Below are 12,438 nucleotides of genomic sequence, written 5' to 3' on the forward strand. Positions count from 1 at the left end.
TCCAGAATCCAGCAAGAGAAGATTTTTTTTTTAGTCATATGAGATCTGATATGCCCAAAGATTCACCCATTGTATGGTCTTTTTTTGATCACACACATATGTGCCACCTGTGTGAATGTGAAATACCAGGCGCCCTCACCAGCAGAACCATCTTATGTGGGTGCAGCTGTTTTGCTGAGTGGTGCAAGGTCTGCACAAGTGAAGTAAGGCAGTAATGTTGGAGGAAGGTCATCCTTCAAGTGTCTTGATTTCGCTGTGCTATGTTCTCAGATGTATTGGTGCCTTTGTAGACATCTTCCCTATAGTTTCTCCATGAAGAGAGGAATGGTTTTAATCCTGTGTCTGTGCCTGATAAGTTTACTGCATAATAAAAGGTGGAGCAGTACTGAAGTCTTGGGCCATCAGATGATGCTGTTGGTGACCCAAACAGTTCCCAGTGCATGGGTGCTTCTGTGTTTCTAGCAAAGATGAAGTTTCATGCATAAATGTTACAAAGAGGTGCTCTTGGAGGTACCCAAAGTTTTATTATATTGCGACAATCTGTTAAAGAAGGTAGATCCATTAAGCAAGAAATGTGGCTAGAATGATACAGGACAAAAATTAAGGGACTTCTAATTCAACAATATTAAAATATAAATACATAAATATTAAAATATTAATCATACAATATTAAATGTGTAAAATATGTAAATAGGTAAACTTATGAGAATTTTAATATTTTCTTGCATCTACAGCTGGAGGGATGTTTTTCTAATTAATTCAAATTCTGTTTGTACCTAACAGTTCTTACTTATTATGCAACAGCTGCGGATAGATTTTGTGGATTAGAGGATCAAATCTTAAGGAACAGAGAAATAAATCCATTTTCTTTGGGGTGGGATCAAAGATTTGCACTTTCAAGTCAAAGAACATTTAAACTGAGTAAAAATAATAGTCATTAACTTGTTTGTACTGGCTGCTAAAGTCACCACCACAATCCTCCCACCTAAACAAACAAGCAACCATACAACAACAAAAAGCTTTTACAAAACAGTATTACTGGAAGATATTTTTGCACTTCAGGAATTTTTTTTTCTGTTCTAAAATATATGTTCAGTGAAGTCTGTTGAAGATACCAATTTCAAAAATAAATACTAATTTTTAATAACAAGAACATTTGGTAGATTTTTTTCTGGTCAACATTTTAAAACTACTGAGTTTTACTGTATTTGTTAGTGTATTGTTACAGAACACATCTGGAAGGTGATATTAACAATTATTTATAGGTAGTATAAAATCTGAATAAATTAGATGTCATACTCTCCTGTTTTGTGATATGCATGGAGACTGTAAGAATAGTACACTTGCAGTGCATTGCTCCTTTTGGCCATCTTCTGCCTTCTATATTCCTCCCTTTTGAAGGAAAAATTCTATGAAACTTGGTCTGACTTATATATGTCCAGTGTTAAGTCCTGGAATAGTTCCCTCTGTTTTTTGTTATAAAGTTTCGTTTATTTTTTTCCTCTTCATGTTTGGAGGCTGTGCGGGTGAGGAAACCTCTCCTTTTTGGCTATGCTCTTGACCTCAGTAGTAGAACTAGCTGAATTTTGGGATGCATGATGAAAAACGGTGTAGATATATGCATATATTCCTCTTACATAGTAGCGTGGCTGCTCTTTCAGGCATTGGGGTTTGAATTGATGTCTGCCTCAAGGTTCCCCCAAGCTATTATATCATATGCTGTTATTAAGTCTTTAACCTAACCTTTAGGTGCTTGTCTACATTAAGGAATATTTAATAGACTTAAATTTTCCTTGCATTTGATGAAAATGTGCTCTATAGCCTGGAAGTTAAGGAGCAAACCTGAAAAACACCCATCTGTATGTTAGTTCTTGCTCCAGAGAATACTTCTCTATGAGGCTAATAATACTTCTGTATAAGGCAAAACTGTTGAGAGGGATTTGCTGCGGCCGTTATAGAATAGCCAGAGATACAGAGATCCTGTCATTCCTCAAAAAGGTGGGAAAGATGGTTCAAGCCTTCCAAAAGAAGTAGTTGAACCAGACCTGCCATGGACTGGATAAGAATCTTTCTGCTCTGTGAATTCTGCAACGGATTTCTTCAATTCCATTCCTGCTGTAGATAAAATATGAGGATTTCTCCAGTAATGTGGAGTATGACATGCAAAATAAGTGCTCGGTTTTGAACCCCTCATGGTAAAAAGGCTGGTCTTACACTGATGCAGAAAATAAGAAATCTATAAATAAGTGCTACATACTTACAAATAAATGAAATCTCTCACTTAAGTTTTGCTTGGTTGCAAGTATGTTCATCTACCTCTTGGTGTACACAGGAGGGCAAAACATAATTGTATAAATACACTTTGTAAGCTTCATATGAGATAAAAAAAATTCAGATGTAGACTGTCTGATTGGAAAAGAACAGGCAGAGGTGCAGTGCTTGCTGTTATCTTCCCTTTCCACATTAGTAAAGATCCAGAGCTTGAAGTCTTGCTGTAGTGGAAGAGAACTGAATTTAGTTTCCATGGTTCCATTTTTTAATAGAATATTGATGTAATAAGAAAGTTACCTACAGACCTCTCCATTATTTAATTGCATTCTTTAAGCTGGTTATTATACAAATTCCTGAATGTCTTCAGTGGTTTTTCTGCATTATAAGTGAGCAGCCACGTAAGATAAATTAAATCATATGTGTAATCCAATAATGTGGCCAAAAGTATTACGTTTCTCCAGTACTTTGCCTAATTCTTTTGACCCACTTTTCTCCTCTTACTTAATACTGTGAAATTTTTATAAGCAGATTAGTAAAAAATCAAAATAAAACAACAAAAAAACCCCCCATTTACTACTTCTGCCAAGTTTTTCATTAGCATAAAGCATTAAGGATAATGCATCATGTTTGTAGTGAGGTAGAATAGATTATTTGGCTTCTTAGATTTTGCTATTGCTGCATCCTCACTAGAATGTGCCTGTATGAAGTCACTGATTTTAGTGTGGGATTTGGTGATTTATGTAGTAACGAGCGGTGATATTCTTGTCCAAATGAAATATGTGTATTTTACCATGATTCTTGTTAGATAAGTTGAATTATCATTTTCTAGGCTTGAATATAATCTTAAAGTAAAACTATCCACACCACCAAAACAGTGTTTCATACAGATAACGCTGATTACTTATATCTTAAAAGTCAAAACAACTTCACCACAAAAAAAAAAAAAATCCCTCTGAAACACAGAATTGTCTCACTAGAAATTCTTTCACTAGAAATACATTGGTTAAATGCTGTGAGTCTCAATGCTAATTAAGTGATTTATGTAGCTCGAAGCAGGTGGAGATGAAGGTTATCATCAAGACCTCTGTAGACAACACATCTACTGTTATAATTAATTAAACTCCAGATTCTATGCTGCTATTAATAATCTATTTATCTGTTCATGATTTTTTTAATGTTATCCATGGAGATGTAGATTTGAAGCAACATCTGAAAATGTGGGTGAATAGCCTGTAGGCTCCACAGAGCAGGATGTTGTGGTTTAACCCCAGCTGGCAACTAAGACCCACACAGCCACTCATTGTCTCTCCCCTCAGTGGGATGGGGGAGAGAATTGGAAGAGTAAAAGCAAGAAAACTCATGGATTGAGATTAAGACAGTTTAACAGGTAAAGCAAGAGCTGCGCACACAAGCAAAGCAAGACAAGGAATTCAGTCCCCACTTCCCATGGGCAGGCAGGTGTTCAGCCATCTCCAGGAAAGCAGGGCTCAATCACGCATAATGGTGACTTGGGAAGAGAAACATCATCACTCCAAACGTCCCCCACTTCCTTCTTCTTCTGCCAGCTTTATGTCCTGAGCATGACGTCATATTGTGTGGGATATGCCTTTGGTCAGTTTGGGTCAGCTGTCCCAGCTGTGTCCCCTCCCAACTCCTTCACTCTCTGTAAGCACTGCTCGGCAATAACAAAAATATCCCTGTGTTATCAACACTGTTTCCAGCACAAATCCAAAACACAGCCCCGTAACAGCTACTGTGGGGAAAATTAACTCTATCCCAGCCAAAACCAACAAACGTGGTGAAAAGACTGAGTTGTTAAATGTGCCCTACTGGACTCTCCCACTTAGGCTATCTGAGGTTTTTGCTCAAGCTCATGAAAATAAAGGTCAGAAGTTGCAATGCTGTCCTGATGCACCTACAGAAATTTTTCTTTCTTGTGTGATTTGATAAATAGTATGATAGTTAACAGAATTGAAATACAATCCTTTTAAGTAAGCTTCAGAGTGGGGTTTCACACGACAGTTGAGCTTGTTCCTCGTTGCTGCAAAAAGGATGATCCTGCTGTCCATGGCTCCTCTTCATTTTGGGCTTCAAGAGCTCATGTCCTACCTTATTGCCAGGTCTCCAGTGCCCTGCTCAGAGTGGAGTGATTCAGGAAGCAAAATGATGGGAGAACAATTTGGGTGTTTTTTTTTTTTTTTTCTTAGGAGAATTACTTTTCTGTTGGTTCAGGGAAATGAGTTAGCTCACTGAGATGGATTTGGTGAATGTCAAAATCAGAGCCTAAGGAGCAGTAACTGTGTGCAGCCAGGAGCAGGAGAGGAGCTGGATTGCCCTTTTTGAAAGAGCCTGGACCTTTAGCTTGTTCCTCTCTGAAACATCATCCATGCTAACAAAATCTCATGGAAACCAACAGGAGAACATCTTTTTCCTCAGAGATAATATCATAATTAAAAGAAAGATTTTATCACTAAATATTTCATTATTCTGACTTACAGAAGGGGAAGTGAAGGCTAGAGGACTTAGTGCTCTTCCCTGAGCTCTCATGATTAGAAGGATGGTCTTTTGGGTAGCAGGATGCTTAGACAGTTGGTGGCACAGTGTCAGGACGTTTGTTATTTGGGGCGGCTGGAGGAGAAATGCTACTTCTCTGAACACCAGTATTCATCTCAGGAGCCTATATACCTGCTAATACTCCTATATACTCCTACAGCTAAGCACAGATAAGCTGGAAGAAATGTCTTTAATGAGGGACAGCAAACCTTGCATGCAAAATACTTAACCAGAGAGAATACTACAGATTGCTAATATATAGATTTGACATAGAAAATTGATCTCAGATTCTTGTAGGGCCAGTGTGATTGTAGAGTGCCTGTTGAAATCTTTAAGTTATATGGGGTAGTAACTTAGATTTTGAAAACAGAAGTGTGACACTAACTGAAGATTTATTTTTGTTTTATTACGCCTGCTGTATAAATAACATTGATTAAAAAGCATGCAAATTTGCTCAGGCAATTATATTTCTGCTTTTATTCTGTACATGATAGATACTTCTGTTTAAGAGTATACATTTTTTTGCCATCTTTTTATATTTGGATCAATTTCTTTTGAAGTGAAATGATGTGCTGATGAGCTTTGAAGTAAACCTAATAGGAATACTCCTGTTATTTTTTTCCTTTAGATTCTCTTTAGATACAGTCTTCTGTGTGCAGTGTGTGTTTGATATGAGGTACATTTATTGTTGTGAACATGCCAAGAATATTAGGTAGAGTTATAAATTGAAAGAAAGAAATACACAGTAGCAGTATTTCCTCCTATTCTTGCTATATAAACTTTTTTCTCATCTATGCAGGAGGTTGCATCAACAATTTGAAAGCTATAAAGAGCAAGTAAGAAAGATAGGGGAAGAAGCCCGCCGCTACCAGGGAGAGCACAAGGATGATGCTCCAACATGTGGAATCTGTCATAAAACAAAGTTTGCAGATGGCTGTGGCCATTTATGCTCTTATTGCCGGACCAAGTTTTGTGCTCGATGTGGAGGTCGTGTCTCTCTGCGATCAAACAATGTAAGTCTTCTGATGCGTACTCTTAAGAAAAAGCCTCCTTGACATTGTCACACTGCAGATTGTTCACCTTAAGCTTGGCATTTAGTGCTTCATTTTACTTAAGTGTTTCATTCATCACTTTGTTATGAGGTTTTTATAAAGAAGAATAATGTATTTAATGATTGTGGAGATATTAAGATTCACAGAGTTAATGAAAAAAAGAATACATAGTGTATAGTTCTACTGAGTGATGGCTTGAAGAAAACATACTTGTTTTTCATAGAATGAAAGAAAAAACCTTTTTGCTCAGGTACAACTCCATACTGATAATTTTTTATTGAACTCTAATTTCATTTTACATTTCTCTTTTTATAAAGCTTTTCATATACATTTACAGGTTTCTCTTACATAAAATTAGTCAATTTTTTGGTTAGAAAAAAACCCCCAACCACTTCTTACTACAGTGTTATGTCAATTTATTTTATATTTATTTAAAATGTAAAACTATAGATTAATCTGGATTAGGTATCCTCCTTCAGGCAGGTGAGAGAAATATTTCTCCCTCTGATCCTCATGCAGTTAACTGCGGTAGCTGTCCACAAAACTGAAGGGTATCCGAGAATACCCTCTGTTCAGTCAGTCCCTTAGAAGGAACTGGCTACTCACTTGCACATGAGTGGTAGGATCTATATTTGATTGTTGAACAGTCTGTAAAGACCTTTATCCAGTGATTATTTTAGGACTATGGTGTGTTATAAAACATTTTACAAATATCCTTTTATTGCATGAATAGTTTTGTTGTCTATCATGAGATGAGAAAGCTTTCTCATATGGCTTTAAGATGCCAGTCTTTTGTAAGGGAAACACATCAATGTTCTTTGTATCAAGACAAATTCACTTAAAAGTGGTCATGAATTTTGTAGCAGGTAATTATGTTCACAATGGAACTAGTTTATGTCCTTTTCACTTTCTTTGAACTAAACATCAACTAAATAGGGCTTCTGAAATTTCATGTAAGAAAAAAAAAAAAACCCTCAGAAGAAAATACATTTCATCTTTATTTTGGAAGTTTTCCATAGCCCTGATGTACTTGTGAGTCCATTAAATTAAATTCACATTCTGAAAAAATTATATAGGTGTATTGGAAAAAAATTGTAAATATATCCATATTTTAATAAAATAGATGCATTGCTTTGCATCACCTGCAGGTGGTGTCAGTAGAGCAAGTCTATGAAAATGTAGCTGACTTTGATTTGTTAGAGTGCATATGATACAGCTTATCTTTACTCAGAAAAAACCTGAATATATTTTAATGATTTTTCACCCACTGTTTCAAGTCACAGAAATGGAAAAGTTTCCATTTATTTGTAACTTGCCTTTTGTTTGTTATATTGTTTATTCTTCTGTGGGTTAGAGTGGGAAAACATGTTTTCTACACATACAGTAATGTCATCTTTTTATTTAAAGCTCTTTTTTTTTTGAAATTTTATGTTATCTCTTTGTAGAGAGTTATTAGTACTGCATTTCTTTGAAATCTGTCTATTAATACTTGCCTATTTTATTCTTTTTCTCTTCTTTTTTTCTTTTCTCTTTTTATTCTGCTTCCTTGGATGCTTTCCCAAAGGAGGACAAAGTGGTTAGAATCCATGCTTTTTATCATTTATTATTATAATGTTGTTAGTTGACTGGGAAACATATTAATATAAAAAACTGAACTGAAATTTTAAAATCATCCAAGGGTGGGGGGGGCGGGGCGGGGAAGAACAGGAATCCTAGCACCCAGGCCCTGCCCATCCCTTAGGTGAATGTACGCTTCAAAAATAGCTCTGCGAAGGAAATGCAAGACTGTTGTCAAAATTAGGAAAATAACAGAAATTAATTAAGAACCGAGAATTATTAATAGCTAAAAAGTAGAAGAGGTAATGAAGTGTAATACAGTGATATTTCATAAAAATATCTTTGGTTAACAATTTGACTTTTTGCATGCAAGGCCCTTCCATCAGCTTCAGGAAATCTAATTTAGTATTTTAGTTGTAATTTTACATCGATGTGTATGGTTTGCTGTGTTTCGTTTCTGGCTGCAGCAGAAATTTAGGGCATTCTTGTGAGATCAGCTTTTTGATTTTACATTAGAAATAGTTTGCATAGGCTCAAGTACTGGCATATTCACCACTAATGCCTGCGCCTCATCTGAAATAGGTGAGGGTAATTCCCCGTTCACATCTGCGCCCTGCGCACAGAGGAAGGGGTGGCAGTACTTGAGCAGAACAGTGCCTGTCCACTTACCACCTGCCCTCAGGGGGCTCTGCAAAACGTGGTATTCCAGACTTCAGCTTGGAGACGTAGATAGTGGGAATTAGCCACCTTCGCTGGCACTTCAGCCTAAATGAGCGTAAAGTTATTACGGTCCAACGTGGTTCTTGACGTGATGGTGCTAGGCTTGTATGCGGAAGTGGTGGTACGGCCCAACGTACATCAGTGCGTGCCTGTCACCTGCAATTTAGTGCTATGCAACACCCGGAGAAGATGAGTTCTCTCACACCTGCATATTGCAGTAGTTTTTTTCTGAGGCAAGTGTTGTAAGAGCGTGGTTGTTTTTCTAAGGCCTATGAAATATAACTTGCTACAGCTTCATTCCACTGTTTTCTGTGTGGTACTCTGAACAAAGTGCTGAAGTAATCCAGGACTTCCAGATCTTTTCCATTCTATTTATCTAAATTACTTAGGATAGAGTGAGAGAGGTTTCAGGTTGATATTGATTTGTTACTAAAGCAGTGCATCATTGATGCATCCACTGGGGTGCTAAAAGGCTAACACGCTTGCTTCTTTAGGGCCAGGAACAGCAATTCCCTTAAGTGCTGAAAGTGCCACTTAGGTACAATTTAGTCACCTAGGTTTTGGAGAGCAATCCAGGTGAACTGCACCTGCTTATATGCTTGAGGCATCCATCGCACTTCAGTTTGGAACAAAAACTTTTCTTGATTACCGAAACCGTGACAGCATCCACATGCAGTAGAGGTTGTGTCTTTGATGAGGTGACAGCTTAGGTGGGCATCTTTGATTAATGTCATTTGGATCCAGAAAATAGACCCCACTGCACTAAAGTACTCTGAAGACGTGTGCTGAAGACATACCTGACTCATCTGGATTGTCTGAAGTTCAGTTAAATATATCCTTGTTGCTTGCATTTGCCTTGGTTTAGGTTTTGCTGTGTTGAACTCCAAGGTTCCACATGCCAAGAAAATACCCTAATAACATGAAAATATCTTTTTTACCTTGTGGTGAAGCTGAGCTACATCTCTTTGACAGCTGAAAAGTTACAGGAGTCAGAAGGAGAGTATCCAATACTTACTCCTGATTGCATGAGGAACTTTGAAGCACAATTGCTTTCACAGTGCTTGTCTCTGAAACCTAATGGGATATATAGAATGAATTAATTCAAAAATATGACTACATACCTAGCAAATAACTTCTTTTATAAGAATAACAATTGGTATAACTTATATAAAGCAACACTTGTTTAATTATTTTCAGTGACTCAACATTCCTGACTGTACTACTTATAGGGAGAAACCTTTCTTTATCTGGTGAATTTAATATTAGTATGTTTAGATGAGCCTTGTTCTCTCCACATGAATTTTTAGCCCAATAAATTATGTTAATATTAAACCCCATGCACGCAGTTCCTACAAGCTAGGGGTGCTTCAGTTGGAAAGGATAGCGTGAAGTGTGAGTTATCAAAGTGCCAAGCCCAGGAAAAGTCAAGCATGATCCTAGATTCAAGATATTTCCTGTAGAGTTGGAGAATGAAATGATCCTTGGTGCTATTAATGAGACCTCACCTGGGATGTTGGGTACCGTGTGTTACCCATATTTGATAAATTCAAATTGTGCCTGTGACAGGCACAAAGTCAGTCATAGAGAGGATGATCAAAGAAATTAAGAGTTCATCATAGAAAACTAGAGAGAGTAGAGGGACAAAAGCTAGAGAAATTATAATTGATCTCTAGAAAAATAGTCAGTTTAAACAGTAAGAATAACCTTTAAACTGGAGGACAGTGAGTATAAGACTGAATAGAATAAGAGGATGGTGAATAAAATCGAATGGGTGTAACTTGGCTATAAATGCTCTTGGCTTGGAAAAAGGTTTTTGCAATGAATAGAGTAAAGCTTTGGGAAATTTTTTCATATGACTTATTGAAAGGAAAAATAACCCAATAAATATTTAAAGATTAAATTTGATAAGTTTAAGAAAGGATATATGTGATATGGTTCCTTGTGGCTGTAGGGGAATGTATTATGCCCTTACTAGGACTAGATAATACTGCAGGCAAAGCCTTTGAAGCTGTTCTTGACCTTTTCAAGTAAGTACCAAATATATTTTCAGGACAGTTTCAAAAATACATAACAGAACTTAATATGTTCTCTCCTTGTTTAAAATAAAAAAAGACATCCCAAAACATTAATTCCTTGTAGTTGGAATTAGGAAGCATTCTAGGTTTATCATGAGAATTCTCCAGTGCAGTTACAAAATTAATTTGCAATAACTGGTACATCCATTAAAAGTTACATACTTTTAAATTATTTTTATTTTAATATGTCAAAATGCATACCTAAATATGTATCGTAAGTTCTTCCATGTTCTGTGAGGATTGGATAGCTCTTCATACTCACCCGAGCCTGCTCTCCTTTCATATGTTTGCAGACAGACCACATTTAATGGCAGCACCGTCAGATAAAAGGACTGTTAGCTGATTTCGTTACTCAAATCAGGCTTAAATGTAGTTGTGCAGTGAGAGTATTCACTGTGTTAATAATGTTAGTAATAATATCAGCGGTGGCTGGATCTGAAAACCATCGGCTGTTGTATGGTGTACAGAAAATTTACAATTGTTCTCTCTTCCTTCGTATTACCTTAGTATTACCACTGTGAGCACTGAGCATTTGTATATATTTCTAAAAAAAGCAGAATATTATTAGTACAGAATTTTACATGGGACAGTATTTCAGAAGGAAGTCATGTAGGTGTTTAGAGAAAGGCTGGCAGGAGGGACCACTTGCTATTAATTTGGCACTATGTTTTCTAGGTGTTAGTTCTGTAGAAAGTGTCTCGCTTTGCTCTGGATCGTTCTAGTTCTGTTCTGTACACCAGCATTTTAACTGCCAAAATAGTAATGGGTTTAAGTTACTCCATTCCATTCACTCTCCCCTCTGATGTCAACTATTGGTGGTGCTGGGGCAGTGGAGAAGCCAGCAAAATGTCCAGCTGGTACTTCTCTGTGGTTTGGCAAGCAGTGGGCAGAGCCCTGTCCTCCCGACTGGCTGGCTGCCACTGCTTGTTCTGGTCTTCCCTCTAGTGGTACCGCAGCCTTGTAGAGCAAAAAACATCTGAAAATATTACTTTTTTCCTTGCATCATTCCTGTAAAACTTTTTCCTAATATTTGGTTAGGTAATGCAAAAAGATGCATTTCCTTTGTAAACACCTGATCTGTGAAGTCGTATGGCTCTGTTTCTTTCTCCTTCTAGAAAAGGAGATATATTTTAGGGTACAAAAGTGGCCTTGAATGAGCAAATGCAGTTTGTCCGAATCAAAATTAAAGTATTTTGTGAGGTGCTCTGGGTGTATTGAACTAAGTGAAATTTGTATGACATTGACAGAATCAGGTGCAGGATCCATGTTCCAGATTAAGCCACGTGTTTCTCCCTAGCAGTGAGTCTACCATTCTACAGATTTCATTAGAGTTACAATTTTTGATCAAAATTAAAGTGAAAAGGATTGGGAGCGAATGATGAAAAACGGTTTTGTCACTATTTCCCTGTGTTTTCCAGAAATGTTACTTGTGCATAATAAAGCGGTTTACTTTTTTTTTTGTTTTGTTTTGTTTCCATATGTAAAGGACGACTGGGAGGAAATCAGGATGTAAAATACATTATGGGTAAATGAGAAATAATTTAACTGAACTTAGTAGTATGTGATTGTGGAAAGTAATGTTGATTATCAGTGCTGAAATAGTAGAGATTCACATTTCTGATCTGGGTTTCACTGAAATTCTTTTCATTTTAGTAGCATGTCAGTGATTTATACTTGGAAAGAAAGAGAACTTGGAAACAGTTCCCTAATTGTATGTCAGGTGTTTTTACAGGGTATTTGTCATTTAGTTCCTTTAAATGGTGCTTAAAATTTGCTTACATAATGGCTTGCTAATTTAAGCTTTAACAAGTTGAGCGCATATGCTATGCAATTCAGCTGTGTACTAAATGGTTTTAACAGAAGTTGTTAATATTGTCAGAACAAAATGTCTGGATTGTCAGGAGTGTTTCTACATGCCTTTAATAGATCTCTTATGTCAAATTGTCCATTAAAAGGCTAACTTGTATAAGTTTTGACTAATACAGCTGTAGAACAACAACAACAAAAAATCATCAGAAGGAGGTAAAATTACATAGCAAATTGCAAAGTGATAGCCGATAAATTCTCCATGTAGCATTCAGTGAAATTTGTTTCCTAAAAGATTTGGGGTTTGTATGCATCAGGGAAGAAGCATTGCTTTTCAGTAACTGCTCCCTAGAACTGCTGCTTCCAGCAGATAAAAGAAGAAAAAGGAAAAAAGAAAAAAAAAA

At 36.7% G+C, this 12,438-nt stretch overlaps 1 protein-coding gene across 3 annotated transcripts in view; it reads left to right on the forward strand.

Annotated features, from left to right (window-relative positions):
* RIMS1 (regulating synaptic membrane exocytosis 1) overlaps nt 1-12,438 on the forward strand; it is a 354,476-nt gene that overhangs the window by 121,592 nt on the left and 220,446 nt on the right. For all 3 annotated transcript variants that reach the window (XM_075087080.1, XM_075087081.1, XM_075087082.1), the window contains exon 2: nt 5,624-5,837. In XM_075087080.1, coding sequence (XP_074943181.1) covers nt 5,624-5,837 — 214 coding nt within the window. The remainder of the gene's footprint in view (nt 1-5,623; nt 5,838-12,438) is intronic.

This window comes from Phalacrocorax aristotelis, chromosome 3, assembly GCF_949628215.1.
Source record: "Phalacrocorax aristotelis chromosome 3, bGulAri2.1, whole genome shotgun sequence".
Taxonomy (NCBI): Eukaryota; Metazoa; Chordata; class Aves; order Suliformes; family Phalacrocoracidae; genus Phalacrocorax; species Phalacrocorax aristotelis.